At 37.2% G+C, this 17,406-nt stretch overlaps 1 protein-coding gene across 1 annotated transcript in view; it reads left to right on the top strand.

Moving 5' to 3' along the window:
* LOC144256098 (dedicator of cytokinesis protein 8-like) overlaps window positions 1-17,406 on the top strand; it is a 162,498-nt gene that overhangs the window by 15,626 nt on the left and 129,466 nt on the right. The window contains 7 exon segments of the mRNA XM_077801226.1: window positions 571-637; window positions 7,348-7,497; window positions 11,298-11,378; window positions 12,431-12,590; window positions 14,414-14,550; window positions 16,067-16,160; window positions 17,036-17,198. Coding sequence (XP_077657352.1) covers window positions 571-637; window positions 7,348-7,497; window positions 11,298-11,378; window positions 12,431-12,590; window positions 14,414-14,550; window positions 16,067-16,160; window positions 17,036-17,198 — 852 coding nt within the window.

Here is a 17,406-nt window from a genome sequence, read left to right as displayed (position 1 = left end):
TCATCTGAGATCATTACCCTCCTTTCTCTTCCCCTCAACAACTCTCCAGCAGTAAAGTTAGGAAGAGCCAGGCATTCTTCAGCATCATGATGCAATCTTCCTCTGCCTTCCCTCGAGTAAACCTAAGGAAAAGCAATTGAACATTTCTTTATTACTATCTGAAAAGCCCCATCTCTTACAATTGAGTCATGGAGATTTCTATACGAGCAATAAAATGAAACAAGCTCATCACCTAAGAAGGAGACTCTAAAACACGGTAGCTACCATGATAAGAAGGGCTATTTTGGATCAGATCAAGGGTCCAATCAGGCTACTCTTTCTTGGATGCTACTAACAAGCATTTTCTTGAGAGAATGTGCCATCTACCACATCAAATGATTGGGAATTGTCCATGAACCTCCTGTATTTGTCTATTAATATCCAGTGTGTCCCTTACATGAATGGAGTTATCCAAGTATTTCTGAAAACTATATTTTTAGTCAGTTTGTCTATCCAGGCCCTTTTAGAAAATTAAAAATTATCTAGGTTAAAACTATGTTGATTTTTTTTCTCTTTATCTCTTTCTTATAGGTTCGAGATTAAAATTGAGCCTCTGTTTGCCAGCATTGCCCTCTATGATGTTAAAGAAAGGAAAAAGGTAAAAAACAACAACAACAACAACAACAACAACAAAAAAAAACAGAAAGTAGCCCATCCCTGAAGCATGCACAGTGTTCATGATTTTGGAGGTTCCTGTTTTTAAAACTCACTTCCAGGAAGAAAAAAAAAAAAAACACATCAGTTTGGAAAATAAATGACCTTTGGTGCATCTAGATTTGTGATCTCTTGCCTTTATGATTTTTGAAGAAATGATCTGGGAACATTAATCATTTGTGTTCTTTAAAGAATCTTAAAGGGAAAAGGTCTGGTGGAGATGATAACCTTGTTCAGATAGAGTCAGCACACAGGGTTATATGTAAAACAACATAATTTAAATAAGTTAACAAACTTGGACATGCATGTAATGTTTTCTCAGTTTGAATGTTTTTGTACTGGAGCAAAATAACCTTATCATGAATGGAAGCCAGAGGAAGATGCTCCTGCCTTTCTTTACTTATAACTACTGTGCATACAAGGAAATGAATAAATATTAATAGTCACTAAAATGTTCATTGTTTAAGAATGGGTAACTGCTAACACAAGTAAACCTCCAAATTCAGTAGTTTAAAGCAGTCATTCTTACACTTGAGTGTGCCAAAATCACCTGGAAGACTATCCAAACAAAGTCCTACCCCTAGAGTTTTTTTTAAGGGAGAGTGAGAGAGGGAGGGAGGGAGGGAGGGAGGGAGGGAGAGAGAGAGAGAGAGAGAGAGAGAGAGAGAGAGAATTTTAATATTTATTTTTTAGTTATCGGCGAACACAACATCTTTGTATGTGGTGCTGAGGATCGAACCCGGGTCACACGCATGCCAGGCGAGCGCGCTACCACTTGAGCCACATCCCCAACCCTCCCTCTAGAGTTCTTGACTGGGTAAATCTGAGTGGAGCCTGAAAATTTGCATTTCTAACATGTTTCCTGATGATGTTGAAGCTGTTTGTCAGGGGATCACATTTTGAAAACCACTGACTTTGCTTCTTAACAATCCAGTGTGGAGCTGTGGGGTGCCTCTGCTCCACTCAGTCATTCAAGAACCCAGGCTGGCTGTGGCTTCTCCATCTTCAATATGTGCTCTCTCCAAATCACTCTTGTCATTGCCATTGTTGTCCCTTAATAAGAAAAAAGATGGGTGGAGGAGGCCTGGAGGTTTGACACATCACTTCTACTCCCGATTCATTGGAGAGAATCTATTCACACAATTCCTCTTAACTGCAAGGGAATTTGGTTCGTGTAGACTCTGCCTGTGCAGCCACTTCCAGCTAAAATGCTTTTAGTAAGGAAGGGAAGAACCCAGAGTGTCTCTGAAGTCACCCAAAATTAGAAAGTCAGCAAACACCAATCATGTCCTGTGCTCACTCAAAATGCTTAATGGATCCTCACAACATTCAACATTAAGAACAATCCTTGCAGTGTCCATGTTAGGCTTTCTTCAGTATGGCTCTTACCCTTCTTCTTTCCTTCTGTAGCCTCTGCAGAAATGAGCTCGACTACTCACTGTGAACTCAGCTTGTTCCAGATCTTCCAGCCTCTGAGCTGTTTCTCTGTGCTGTACTCTCTTCCTCCAGCTCTGCCTGTCAGAATCTTCCTCTGTGGCCCATCCATCTCCAGTGCCTTTAACATGAAAAGCTTTCCTGATCACCCCCACTGGCTTGGGTCTCTTCTCTTTGTAGAACTTCCATAGTGCTTTTTTGTATGAATGTGATGACTTTGAGTCTGTCTTTACTATAGTTATGTGTTGGTGTTTCCCCTCATTATTGATCATAACTTGATTGAAGACAGGCAAAGTTCTACTCTTCTTTAGTACAGTAGACAGCTCATCACTGATAACCAGGAAATACTGGTAGCTTAAAAAAAACTTAAATGTTTAAGTAACTTCTCTGAAATGACTCCAAAATATTTAGAAATTGTGACAATTTTTTTTGTCATATTTTTCTAGCAGCCACTAGTCATATACTGTATCCATGGTTACTATTCTCTTTTTTAAAAAAATATTTTTAGTTGTAGATGGACACGATACCTTTATTTATTTATTTATTTTGTCATATATGACAGCAGAATACATTACAATTCATATTACACATGTAGAGCACAATTTTTCATATCTCTACTTGTACACAAAGTAGAGTCCACCATTCATTCATGTCTTCATACATGTACTTAGGGTAATGATGTCCATGTCATTCCACTGTCTTTCCTACCTCCATGCCCCTTCCCTTTCTCTGCCTCCCCTTCATCCTACCTAGAGTTCATCTAATCCTCCCATGCCCGCACCAACCACATCATAAATCAACAAACTTAAATCAGAAAAAAAAAACATTTGACACTTGGCTGTTGGGGATTAGATAACTTCACTTAGCATTATATTCTCCAACTCTATCCATTTACCTGCAAATGCCATAATTTTATTCTCTTTTAATTCTGACTAGTATTCCATTGTGTACATATACCACATTTTCTTTATCCATTCATCTACTGAAGGGCATCTAGATTAGTTCCACAGTTTAGTTATTGTGAATTTGGAGGCTATAGTTATTGATGTGGCTGTGTCCCTGTAGGATGCTGTTTTTAAGTCCTTTGGGTATAGATCAAGGAGGGGACAGCTGGGTCAAATGGTGGTTCTATTCCCAGTTTTCCAAGGATTCTCCATACTGCTTTCCATATTGGCTGTACCAATTTGCAGTCCCACCAGCAGTGTATGAGTGTGCCTTTTTCCCCACATCCTCGACAACACTTATTGTTATTTGTATTCTTAATAGCTGCCATTCTGACTGGAGTGAGATGAAATCTTAGAGTAGTTTTGATTTGCATTTCTCTAATTGCTAGAGATGTTGAACATTTTTTCATATATCTGTTGATCAATTGTACATCTTATTTTGAGAAGTATCTGTTCAGTTCCTTGGCCCATTTATTGATTGGGTTATTTTTTTTTGGTGTTAAGATTTTTGAGTTATTTATATATCCTAGAGATTAGTGCTCTATCTAATAGTGCATATGGTAAAAATTTTCTCCCATTCTGTAAGCTGTCTATTCACTTCACTGATTGTTTCTTTTGCTGAGAAGAAACTTTTTAGTTTGAATCCATCCCATTTATTTATTTTTGTATTAATTCTTTCACTATAGGAGTCTTATTAAGGAAGTTGTGGCCTCATCCAACATGATGGAGATTTGGACCTACTTTTTCTTCTGGTTTAATTCCTAGGTCCTAGATTAATTTTGAGTTTTGCATGGTGAGAGATAGGGGTTTAATTTCATTTTGTTGCATATAGATTTCCAGTTTTCCCAGCACCATTTGTTGAAGAGGCTGTCTTTCCTCCAATGTATGTTTTTGGCATCTTTGTCTAATATAAGATAACTCTAATTATGTGCGTTAGTCTCTGTGTCCTCTCTTCTCTACCATTGTTCTACAAGTCTATTTTGGTGCCAATACCATGCTTTTTTTGTTACTATTGCTCTGTAGTATAATTTAAGGTCCAGGATAGTGATGCCACCTGCTTCACTCTTCTTGCTAAGGATTGCTTTATTTATTCTGGGTCTCCTATTTTTCCAGATGAATTTTATGACTTTTTTTTTCTATTTCTATGAGAAATGTCATTGGGATTTTGATTGGAATTGCATTAAATCTATATAGTGCTTTTGGTAGTATAGTCATTTTGACAATATTAATTCTGCCTATCCAAGAACAAGGTTGATCTTTTCATCTTCTAAGGTCTTCTTTAATTTCTTTCTTTAGTGTTCTATAGTTTTTCTTGTAGAAGCCTTTCACCTCTTTCATTAAGTTGATTCCCAAGTATTTTATTTATTTTGAGGCTATTGTAAATCCTCATTTCCCTTTCAGAGAATTTGTCACTGATATACAAAAATGCCTTTGATTTATGGCTGTTGATTTTGTATCCTGCTACTTTGCTGAATTCATTTACTAGTTCTAGAAGTTTTCTGTTGGAATCATATTGTCAGCAAATAGTGCTAATTTGAGTTCTTCTTTACCTATCCATATCCCTTTAATTTCTTTCATCTATCTAACTGTTCTGGCCAGTGTTTCAAGAACTATAATAACTAGAAGTGGTGAAAGAGGGCATCCCTGTCTTGTTTCAGTTTTTAGAGGGAATGCTTTCAACTTTTCTCTGTTTACAATGATGTTGGCCTGGGGCTTGGCATAGATAGCTTTTATGATGTTGAGATATGTTCCTGTTATCCCTAGTCTTTCTAGTGTTCTGAACATGAAACGGTGTTGTATTTTGTCAAATGCTTTTTCTGCATCTATTGAGACGGTCATGTGGTTTTTATCTTTAAGTTTATAGATGTGATGAATTTCATTTATTGATTTCTATATGTTGAACAAAACTTACATCCCTGGGATGAATCCCACTTGATCATAGTGCATTATCTTTTTGATGTGTCTTTGTATTCAATTTGCCAGAATTTTATTGAGAATTTTTGCATCTATGTTCATTAAAGATATTGGTCTAAAGTTTTCTTTCTTGGATGTGTCTTTGCCTGGTTTCGGAATCAGGGTGATATTGGCCTCATAGACTGAGTTTAGAAGTGTTCCCTCTTTCTCTGTTTCCTGAAATAAATTGAAGAGTATTGGTATTAGTTCTTCCTTAAAGGTCCTGTAGAACTCGGCTGTGTATCCATCCAGTCCTGGGCTTTTCTTGCTTGGTAGGCTTCTGATGACATCTTCTATTTCATCACTTGAAATTGATCTATTTAAATTGTGTATATCATCCTGATTCAATTTGGGCAAATCATGACTATAGAAACTTGTTGATGCTTTGATATTTTCTATTTTATTGGAATACAAGTTTTCAAAATAATTTCTAATTATCTTCCGTATTTCTGTAGTATTTTTGTTATATTTCCTTTTTCATCATGTATGTTAGTAATTTGAGTTTTCTTTCTCCTTCTCTTCATTAGCATGGCTAAGGGTCTGTCAATTACATTTATTTTTTTCAAAGAACCAACTTTTCATTCTGTCAAATTTTTTAATTGTTTCTTTTATTTCAATTTCATTGATTTCAGCTCTGATTACAATTATTTCCTGTCTTCTACTGCTTTTGGTGTTGATTTGTTCTTCTTTTTCAAGAGCTTTGAGATGTAATGTTAAGTCATTTATTTGTTGACTTTTTCTTCTTTTAAGGACTTAACTCCATACAATAAACTTTCCTCTTAGTACTGCCTTCATAGTGTCCCAGAGATTTCAATATGTTGTATCTGTGTTCTCATCACCTCTAAGAATTTTTTAATCTCATTCTTGATGTCTTTTGCAATGCATTGTTCATTCAGTAGCATATTATTTCGTCTCCTTGTGTTGGAGTAGCTTTTAATTTTTATTTTATCATTGATTTCTAATTTCATTCCATTATGATCTGATAGAATGAAGGGTAGTATATCTATTTTTATATTTGCTAAGAGTTGCTTTGTGGCATAATATATGGTCTATTTTATAGAAGGATCCATGTGCTGCTGAGAAGAAAGTATATTATCTCATTGAAGGATGAAATAGTCTATATATTTCAGTTAAGTCTAAGTTGTGGATTGTATTACAATTGTAATTGTATTGTTCCGTTTTTATTTGGAAGCTCTATTCATTGGTGAAAGATGTGTGTTAAAGTCACCCAGAATTATTGTGTTGTGGTCTATTTGACTCTTGAACTTGAGAAGAGTTTGTGTGATGAACATAGACACTCCATTGTTTAGGTCATATGTATTTATTATTGCTATGTCTTGTTGATGAATGGTTGCCTTAAGCAGTATGAAATATCCTTCTTTATCTCTTTTGATTAACTTTGGCTTGAAGTCTACTTTATTTGATATGAGGATGGAAACCCCTACTTGCTTCCACAGTTCATGTGAGTAGTATGATTTTTTCCAACCTTTCATCTTCAGTCTGTGGATGTCTTTTCCTATGAGATGAGTCTCTTGAAGGCAGCATACTGTTGGGTCTTTTTTTTTTTTTAAATCCAGTCTTCTAGTCTATGTCTTTCGATTGGTGAGTTTAGGCCATTAACATTCAGGATTATTATTGAGACATGATTTGTATTTCTAGCCATTTTTGTTTATTTTTGGTATTTAACTTGACTTGGTTTCTTCTTTGATTAGTTTTTTTCCTTTAGTGTAATACCTCCTCTTGCTGACTTTCATTGTTGTTTTTCAATTCCTCTTCATGAAATATTTTATCAAAGATGTTCTGTAGTGCAGGCTTTCTAATTTTAAAATTTTAAATTTTATCATGTAAGGTTTTTATTTAATCATCAAATCCAAAGCTTAATTTTGCTGGATATAAGATTCTTGGTTGGAATCCATTTTCTTTCAGAGTTTGGTATATACTGTTCTGGGATCTCCTGACTTTGAGGGTCTGGGTTGAAAAATCTGCTGAGGTATGAATTGGTCTCCCCCTGTATGTGATCTGATTCCTCTCTCTTGTGGCCTTTAAGACTCTATCCTTAGCCTGTATGCTAGGTATTTTCATTATAATGTGTTTTGGTGTGGATCTCTTGTAATTTTGTGTTTATTTATTTTTTATATGGTGCTGAGGATTGAACCCAGTGCCTCATCTGTGCAAGGCAAGCATTCTACCACAAAGCCACAACCCCAGCCCTTACCCTTCCCTTTTTAGTGAAATTCCCCTGTGACTTTTTCACTGTTTTAACATGTTTAGATAAGGAATCCAGCAGGTCTAACTTGTTTTTCTCTCTGCTGCTTATTTACAGATCTCAGAAAATTTCCACTGTGACCTGAACTCTGACCAGTTTAGAGGATTTCTGCGAGCTCATACACCCTCAGTTGACCCATCGAGTCAGGCAAGATCTGCCGTCTTCTCAGTCACCTACCCATCCTCAGACATCTACCTGGTAGTCAAGGTAGTTAAGCACAATGTGATTTGCACATGCTAATGTTCTCATTATTGCTTTATTCCCAGCCTGTGTGTGGGGTGAAATGACAGAATATGTCTACATGTCCTTCATGGGATTTGAATTGTTTCCTTCTCAACTTGCTCCTTTTGCCTTATCAGTAAAGTCTGTTTGGCTGTTTTGTTTTCATAGTACTATGGATTGAACCCAGGGCCTTGTACATGCTAAGCAAGTTATCTACCAACTGAGCTACATTCCAGCCCATAAATTCTGTTTTGAATACTAGAAAGTCTTGGGTTTTTTGGAGTCCTACAGTCATGTATATACATGACTGACAAATACCTAAACTTTCTGAGATACATCTGCCAAGTGGAAATGATCACAGTGACCTCAGTGAGTAGTTGTAACTTCACATTAAAGCCTTGTCCTTCCTCCTAACTAAAGAATGTGAACTTTGCTGTGGGAGAAAGGAACAACATCTTTCTTGTAGTTTCCTCACAATGTTCATGTTTTCTCAGAAACCCTCAGCTAAATGTTTCCAAGTTCAATCTCTGACAGACTGAGGTAAGGGACTGTGATTTTCAACTTTCACTCTCCCTTTCTATCACCATCCCACATACTGTGCCTATGGAGAGTCAAAATCTGTGGGGCCATTGCAGCTAGAACCTTCCATTCTATGCTGTACTCTTGGCTGATGTAAGAAAACCATAGACTTTTGCCACATACCAACACAATTGGATAGAATTCAACAGCAGTGGGTATTTAACTAACCTCAAGCCAAACAATTGGGCTTATTGACTCTACACCAAGACTGTAAAACAAATAAAAACAGCAAATCCCGGTATCTGGTATCTGATTTCGTATACATTCAGCCTTCTGCGTTTAGAACATTTTCTCTTTAGCTCAGTATCTTATGTCCATAATCCCAATGATTTGCCCAGGATCTTGTGGTAGTAGCATATAGATTCCAAATAATTCAGATAACTTAGAAGTTACTTTCTTGACACCATTTTACAAAAACTATGAAAGATGGGAATAATCTATAGTTTGAAGGGAACCTGATTAAGCTTGTGGAAAGTATGGTTAAAAAATTGTTGCTAAAAAGACATATCTATAGTTGTCATACATGTCCTTTCCATTGCAGATTACTTAGAGATCCAGAACATTTAGCTTAAATTACACTGTGGCTGTCCTACAAATTCACAGTTGTCTCTTGATCTAGGAAACCAATAAAACCAACACTAGTTTTATGGAGTAAAATTGTATTTCAAACTTTACTTCTTAACAGATGACTTTATTTTGATTGATCCATAGTAGGTTACCAAATAACTGTGGTAATATCTTTTGATTACTATCACCAACAAAATGTGTTCCCAAACTTTGAAATGTATAAATGTATTCATTTGGCAATAACAAACATAGTTTAAATTATCTGGATATAATTGTGAAATTTAAATATATATAGCAAGACAATGCCTAGTTTGCTTTCTATTTATCTTTAGCGTTTATCATTGCTGCTTTTCTCCTAAATATGTAGTAAATGGTGTTGTAATACTTAGCTCATACAGGTAGGCATCATTTAATAAAGAGGGGCTTCTTTCTATCGTATTTTTAGTCTCAAGATGAATAACAGGATTTTAACCATATTTTAGGTACAGTCACCTAGTTCAAGTATTAATATGCTATGAATTTAGGAGGTCATTTCACGTATAAAGATTAACCTTAAGCTTTCTAAGAATTGTTTTAAAATATACAAATCAGACTGAACAGAGATGAAGGAAGCCTCTCTAGTTTAAAAGTCCCAGATGGGTCTGAGGTTGTGACTCAGAGGGAGAGTGCTAATCTAACATGCATATGGCCCTGGGTTTGATCTCCAACACTGAAAAAAAATAGCCCCTCATTATTCTAATATGCTCCTTTGCCCTACCTCCCATGGTTGTGAGGACTCATGCATTTCACGACATACACTTTTACACATCAATCATAAAGGACCATACCATGGGCATTGTATCACCCTGTGGTTCCTTCTCATGAAGTACTTGGAGTCTCCCTTGCCCAGTATTGTCAAGGGATAGTACCTCCTGCTCTGGTTGAATCTGGACTTTTCTGCTTCCAGATTCTGGTGATCCCTTTGCCATGGGTTTCAAATAAAGCCAGGGCATTCCCCATCCTTGCCTCAGGATCCTGTTCATAATCTTATGTTCAAAGTTTATTTTAAAGAGCATGTTTTTAATCATTGACTTCATGGAAAAGATTAACTTCCTTCTCATTTATTGTACAAGTTCCTGTCTATGAGCTTCAAGAGAATGAGGACCATATTTATTATGTTCACCACTTAATCTCCCCAGTAGCTATCACCATAAATGTTTTTTGAATGAATGAAGGAATTTTGATAAACAGGAACACAAGTCAGTTTCTAGCTCAATTACTATTTGTGTTTCCAATGTGGTACATTCCTCATCGGACCAACCTTTCCTTCAAGCTGTGACAATAAGAAAGGTTTTTACATTCTTCTATGGGAAGAGAGACCCTGCTTGGAATGCTTCCTGAAACAGGTGTCTATTGAGCCACATTATGCCACTTCCTTTGAAACCCCATTAATGCTCTCTCCATCAGTAGGGTATGCTGGTTTAAATACTTTGTGCTTAACTGAGTGTGCTTATTAAAATCATGTGTCTATGGAATATGTTGACCTAAATTTCTTCTTCAAGAACATCTCAACTAATGGCTCAAGTTAATGGGCCTAAATCCACTTGTTTTTCTCATCAACATCAAAGTTAAATTTTCTTTGTACATAGAATTAGGAAATTTCAAATTTCTCCTTTTCCTTTTCCTAAACATAGTGCCCAGATTTATGGCACCTCCCACTAGTTCCTTCACCTGAAACAAAATGGAAGGTGCTGGACAGTTATAGCATTCATTCATCTCCCATCCAGCTAGCAAATTGAGAAGCTACACATCTACAGTTTTTGACTTTCTTTACAAGTCTGCTAAATCCAAAGTAGTAGCCCTAATAGGAAACACAAGGGACACAATTACAGATAATTTATTCTGTTCATTTATTCATTTTGTGGAAGGTTATAGTCCCCAATTTGACTTTTATGGAAACCATATTCCTTTTTTACTTTGTTAGCCATAATAAAGAAAATGAGCTTTTCACTTCCTACATATGTCTCATGGGTTTTGTTTTATAAAATAACTTTTATTGCATTTTTATTATGGATATAATACATGTTTATGGTTTAAAAATAGAAACTACATATCAGCAATAGGAAGAAAATAAGAATCACACATAATCCCACCATACAAAGATAACCACTGTTAACATTTGCTGTATTCCTACTATCATCCTTTTAACATGTCTTCTTGACTTTTTTACAAAACTGTGTGGTATACTTCACACTATTTTTTTAAATCAGAAAACATATATTATGGGCACCCTATGCCATTGAACATGTTTTCGTTTTGGTTTGGGGTTTTTTTTGGGGGGGGGTTGTGGGGTTTTTGGTTTGGTTTGGTTTGGTTTTGGTACAAAGGATTTAACCCAGGGACACTTAACCACTGAGTCACATCTCCAGACATTTTTGTATATTTTATTTAGAGACAGGGTCTCACTGAATTGCTTAGGGCCTTACTTACTAAGTTGCTAAGGCTGGCTTTGAATTTGCAATCCTGCCTCAACCTCCAGAGCCACTGGGATTACAGGCGTGTGCCACTTTGCCCAGCTTGAGCATGATTTTGATGGCTGCAGAGATTCCACTATGTGGATATAATTCACTCACTTATTTTAATATTATTCTTATTGGTAGGTTGAAAAAGTCCTTCAACAGGGAGAGATTTCTGACTGTGCAGAACCCTACATGGTTATCAAAGAAAGTGATGGAGGAAAGGTATGATGATTTGATTATTGGTAAATGATTAAATCTTATAATTAGCAGATATTTACAGAGGTGTTCCACAAAAAAGTTCATGTGGTCTAGACTATAATATGTCCCCATATGAAACACTAATAAATTGTATTTAAACAAAAGAAGAAAGAGAATCTATTATTGATGATAATCTTTAAAAGTAATAAATTATTGAACTCACAAAAAATGACATGCACCATCGTAAGACTGTAAAATTTGGCCAGGGCAAAAACCATATCCAATCATCTTGCTTCTGAGGCGCTGACACAGATGATTGGGAGGGCTCTGGAGACCCCATAAAATTAAACAGTACTAGAGATCTCCTGACCTTTCTCAACACCATGGGGCATTGTCCTTTCCAGTATCAATAACTGGTAATTGGCTGTGACTACTGTGCATCATAAATTAATTAGTAAATTACAGGTCCCAAGCCATTAAGCACCAATTTACAAAAGTTCTCCAAATGATTTTTTAAACCTGACCTTTCTCGAATAAGACTTCCCTAATACCTTTGAAATAAATTGATTGAACTCAAAACACTTCTTTTTTTTTCCATTTATCATTCAATCTGAACTTGAAAAGAACACACTGGAAGTCTTGTCAACTTAATGAAGAAGTTGTTGGCAATATTTATTCTTATTGAAGTTTTCCAAGGCAACTTTTGTTAAAAAAAATCTTTGGGGGGATCTTGGTAGATGATGGATTAAATTTTTATCCCAATTTTCTCTCATGAGAACTAGGTCATACAACTAGATCTGAAAGAAGCACTTGTGGATTCACTGGTATATTAATCCTTGGACATTTCTTTTATACTGGAAGTTACAGTTTACTTATAGCCTGCTTCAACCTCCTCCTATAATCATTGTTTTCTGATCAGCTAGACTTCTGGTGCAAGTTGATATTTTCTGCTGATTCACTCTCTAGTCAGTGGAGTTGGGGTTTGCAGATGGCTGGCATATCCATGTTAGAAGTAGTTGACTTGCTGCTGGTGCCATACTGTTTGTTTCAGCTCATCTCTTTCCATTTTCCTCTAGAGTAAAGATAAAATTGAAAAACTGAAACTGCAAGCTGAATCCTTATGCCAACGTTTAGGGAAATACCAGATGCCCTTTGCCTGGGCTCCTGTGAACTTAGCCAGCATCTTCAATGTCTCCACCCTTGATAGGGAGGTAACTGATGTGGAGCCCACAGTTGGTAAGATTTTCATCTGTTGTAAGATGGGAAGGGATCCCCAGTGTACTGACTCTGAGGTCAATGCTTAATAGTGAGGCTTAAGAGAGCAGGAAGGTGTCCGAGACAGGAAGGAGGAAAGAAATAAATAGAATGTAAAACTATCCTGCCTGAATTGCATATGTTTGATTGGACAGGGATCCTCAAAACAATTGCCATGAACATTTATGGAGCTTAGGTATACTCTCACATTAAGAATTTTGGTTGGAATTTTCTGGATTTTTTTTAACATTTCAAAAGATTAATTTTTAGTAGTCACTCCCTCTCAAACAATAAAAATTGTGAAAAATAACAAAAATATAGTAATAATCCATAGTGTGTTAAAGACACCACATGTGGCTCCTGGATATAGAAACAGCCACTATTACAAAGGCTTTGCTTTGAAAAGCAAAACTCAGGTTTCACAGCAAAATTTCCAGTTTTTTAGTTTATTTTGCCAAGTGCAATGAAAGAATGGACGCTAAAAGAATATCTAGTTACTGTTACAATTCACTTTATTAATTTCTCTCTTTTTCATCACTTCCCCCTTGATGAACAATTAATGTCCTACAGTTTATACATGGAGCTGTCCAAGTGATTTTAAAATTTTCAAGTGGGCACCGCCACCCTGCCCCCCACCACCTGTGTCAGGGTTTCTGTTTTACTAAATGCCTTTGAATTCAGAAAATATTTAAGTCTACCTTCAAATTCTTTATGCATTCCTTAGCTCTGCTGTTTACCAGGGAGTGGAAGAAAGGGTATTTGTTATTGATGCTTTTCTTCTGAAGTTGCTGTTGCATAAATTCTAGTTAACTCCTGGTTTACTTCTAATTTGTTGATAATAAACTTCATTTGACTACATTCTGACCCCACACCACAATTTTTAACACCAACTTCTATGTATACCCTTTTTTAAGTATATAGGATAGCCTTATTTGAAAGTATTACATGGGGAGCTTAGAGGGCTCCATCAGGTAGTTTATCCCATAGCTTGTTGAGATCTCAGTGATCAAAGGTCAAGGGTAAATTAACCTGACTACCAGGCAACCCAAGATGCAGTGTATTGTATGGAATTTACATGGATAGTGCTAGCAAGAAACTGTACTTCAGCAAGAGAGTTGGAAATAGATAAGAAAATATTCAAAGGCAAGAATTGGAACTATTAGAATTCTAAGTAATTTGATTGTATACAACAGAACCCCTGAGTTTTGCATTGTAAAAGCCATAAGATGATTTGCAACTGAATTCACAAAGGAGAGAGATAACTAGACAGAATTCCAGGGTCTTGACCCTGTCTCATCCTCATCACAAAGGTCAACAACGGAGGCAGAAACTGAGTTGTCTTGCCTAGTCCACATGAGAGAGGCAAGCTGGATCCAGAATGTACTCAGACTGACCCCAGCATGTTTGGGTCACAGTCCCAAATGCATTCAGGGATATTTAAGTACTTGCCTTTCCCAGTGGAATGCAAATGTAAAAATAAAACAAAAGCAAACTGTGTCCTGACTAAATAAAGCTTACCAGGAGATCCTGTTCTGGCTGTAGCTCTGGATTTTTGCTGGTGGCATCTGGCCTACCCAGTCTCATGTGAGAGGGGCCCAGGGCTGCTCATGGCCTCTCCATTCTCATCCAACATGAGGACTAAGAAAAGTGGGGGCCCACAGAGGGAAAATTTCATTCAAAACAAGAATGGCCATGTTCAAAGGCTTTCAACCTATCTTAAGATGTTAAGATATGGGAGAATTCATGACTGCTGTGTATGGAAACAGAAAGGTACACTTTCAAATGACAGTTGTTTCGCTTTAAAGGGAGAAGCTCTGCAGGTGATCGGAGGAATTTGTCCCAATCTAGGAGGCTTTCTGAACGAGCCCTCTCCTTGGAGGAAAATGGAGTTGGACCCAACTTCAAAACCACCACCATGACCATTAACAGCTTTTTCAAGCAGGTATCTTTGTTACAGTGGATCTGGATTTGTCCAGGCAGTGGTATGAGTGCTGGTGCCCTAAGGAGGAGTCCAGGTAGTGATTAAGAGAGCCACCAGTTAACCTCACCAAGCCTCAGTTTCATTATGTACAGGACAGAGACGATGGTGCTTGCTTCACCCAGTGGTTGGGACAGTTCTATGACACAAGGGATGTGAAAGCTAGATTATGGTACATGCTCTGAGTGCTAGCTATGTCAATTGAGAGATAGATTTGTTTCTGTTCATACAAACTATCCTATTTGAACTGTCTTGGTCAGTGCAGTTAATAGGCTTTGAAGAAAGTCTGGCCAACATGTCATTTCCCCACTGGTGTCCAGGTCTCCTGGCTTAGCTGTCCTCTTCATCTCTGTTCCATGTGCAAACTTGCCAGGACTCCTTCTTGCTTATAGAGAGTGACCATTCCAGATGATGCTCTTGGTTAGTTCAATAGACATTAAGACTATCTAAAAAATAAAAACCTTCCCAGAGTTCTCAAATGCAGAGACAGAAGGTAAAATGATGGTTGCCAGAGACTGAGAAAAGGGGACAGGGCGTGGTTGTTTGAGGAATATACGGTTCTAGGGGTTTTGTTTGTTTTGTTTCATTTTGTAGCTTTTTTGTTTTGTTTTGTTTTGTTTTTTTGAAAGATGAAAGGGGTCTGGAGATTGCATGATAATTTAAATGTACTTACCACAACTGAACTGAACTGTGCCTTAGAAATGCTTACGATGATAAATTTTATGTTATTTATATTTTGCCCTGGGGAGGCAGGGCAACTTGATTTAGACTTGGTTTGACTGTTTGACTATTCTGGAAAAATCTTACACAGCTCAAGCGGTTTTCATAGGGAATTTAAAAGTATTGTATTAACAAACCAAAATGCAGAAGGAATGCTTAGGGGGTCCATGTGTAGAAATAAATAGAAAAGGACTGAAAGGGTTTCTATCCAGGATACTGTCCTTCCTGATTGCAGTACCTTGGGTGACAAGGTATTTGACTCAATTAAGTCTGAGTGTTCTCCTTGGGACTGACATAGCTACGGGTTGTAGTAAGGATTAGACATCATGCACATGAGTATCCTTTAGCAGAGTGCCAGCCCCAGGGTGTGCACGTAGAGGGTAGGTAGCGCTTACGCTTAAACTTTTTCAAGGTAAATGTGAAAAGAATGAAAGAGGGAAAGACACCTTCTCCATCTTCACATCTCTGAAGAAGAAAGTAAACTAGGGAGTAAAACTCTCATCCATGGATTGAAGGTGTGGAGAGAAGCTCATGGCTGGGATTCCGAAGGGTCAAATAGGCTTCCTTAGAATGCAGTAGAAGCCCCGTCCTCAGCAGGGCTGATAAGAGGCTGGTTGATTTCCTGTTGCCTGTTATCCTAATTTCTATGAAAGACCTGTTAAAATAAAACTTAAAGGTAAAAATCTTCCCAAGCAGTCAGACATCCTGAGTCCAGGAGTCCATAGCACATCTCCACTAACCCCACCTTCTCTCTCGGCAGGAGGGAGATCGCCTCAGTGATGAAGACTTATTCAAGTTTCTAGCTGACTACAAGAGATCTTCATCCTTACAGAGAAGAGTCAAGTCAATTCCAGGTGTGGATGGATTGTCTTTTTCCTCTTAAACTGTCCCCAAACTACTTGTGATTAGATTCATTCTTTGTCCGATACTATGATTTATAAAAACCATCTTCCACTTGCGATGTGGGAGGCTTGCATTCGAAATTAAGAATCTGGGGGCTGGGGATGTAGCTCAGTTGGTAGAGTACTTGCCTCCCATACAAAAGGCCCTGGGTTCAATCCCTAGCACCACAAAGAAAAAAAAAGAATCTGAATTGGTCTGCATTTTTGGCAGACCAAATTTTTGTTAATGTTTTCTATTTATTAAAGAATTGATTCTGTAAATAATATATTCTAGATCTGGTTTCTCAGATAATTTTTTGAACAGAGGAGCCTCTTTTATCTTATGTAATATTATAAGGAAACCTAGTATTTAAAAAATAAATGTGAACTGCTTTGGGGAAGGTAAAGACGCTTTCCTTATTGTCATCACAGTATTCCATAAGATATTTCTACAGCACCCTGGGGTACCAAGGAACTCAGTTTGAAAACCACCAATTGTTGCTAGCAATACAGGAAAGTTACTTAGCTGTGCATTACTATAGTGTGATAGTTATGGAAGGAACTTTAAAGATCTTCTGATCCATTCTCAGTCATATCACAATTTCTTGCCTTTTATTTTATAGAAACCTCATCTCAAAAGTTGTCATGACATGCTTTTTCTCAAACTATGGGAAATTATCTAGGAACTCCAAACTCTCACACTCTCACAAATTACCCTTATATTCATAAAAGAAATACAGTACAATGTGGGGTGCATGCATTTGAAGTTAAGAATCTGAGTTGGTCTGCAGGTTTGGGTCTTTCTAGATCCCTCTTACATGACTATTTCTGTGCTGAACTCTCTCTAGGCTTGCTCAAACTGGAGATATCTCCAGCTCCAGAGATCATCAACTGCTGTCTGACTCCTGAAATGTTGCCTGTGAAACCCTTTCCTGAAAACGGAACACGTCCACACAAAGAGATTTTGGAATTTCCAATCCGAGAAGTGTATGTCCCTCATACCATGTACAGGTAAGAAACACAGGCTCTTGGAAAACCGTGACACCCACCTCTGGAGTTGTGTTTGGATAATGCTTTTCTCATCCTCCAACATATCTTCCTACTTGCTAGGTTTGGGGGGAAGCAAATGTGATGGTTATGTAACTATAGATAATTGATAGATCTCTTTCTAAAAATGGTTTATATAATTCTCCTTAACAAGAAACTGTTTCTAAAGTGC

The sequence above is a fragment of the Urocitellus parryii genome, chromosome 7, assembly GCF_045843805.1.
Source record: "Urocitellus parryii isolate mUroPar1 chromosome 7, mUroPar1.hap1, whole genome shotgun sequence".
Lineage (NCBI taxonomy): Eukaryota > Metazoa > Chordata > Mammalia > Rodentia > Sciuridae > Urocitellus > Urocitellus parryii.
The sequence above is the reverse complement of the archived record's forward strand: the minus strand, read 5'-3'. Positions and strand labels throughout refer to the sequence as shown.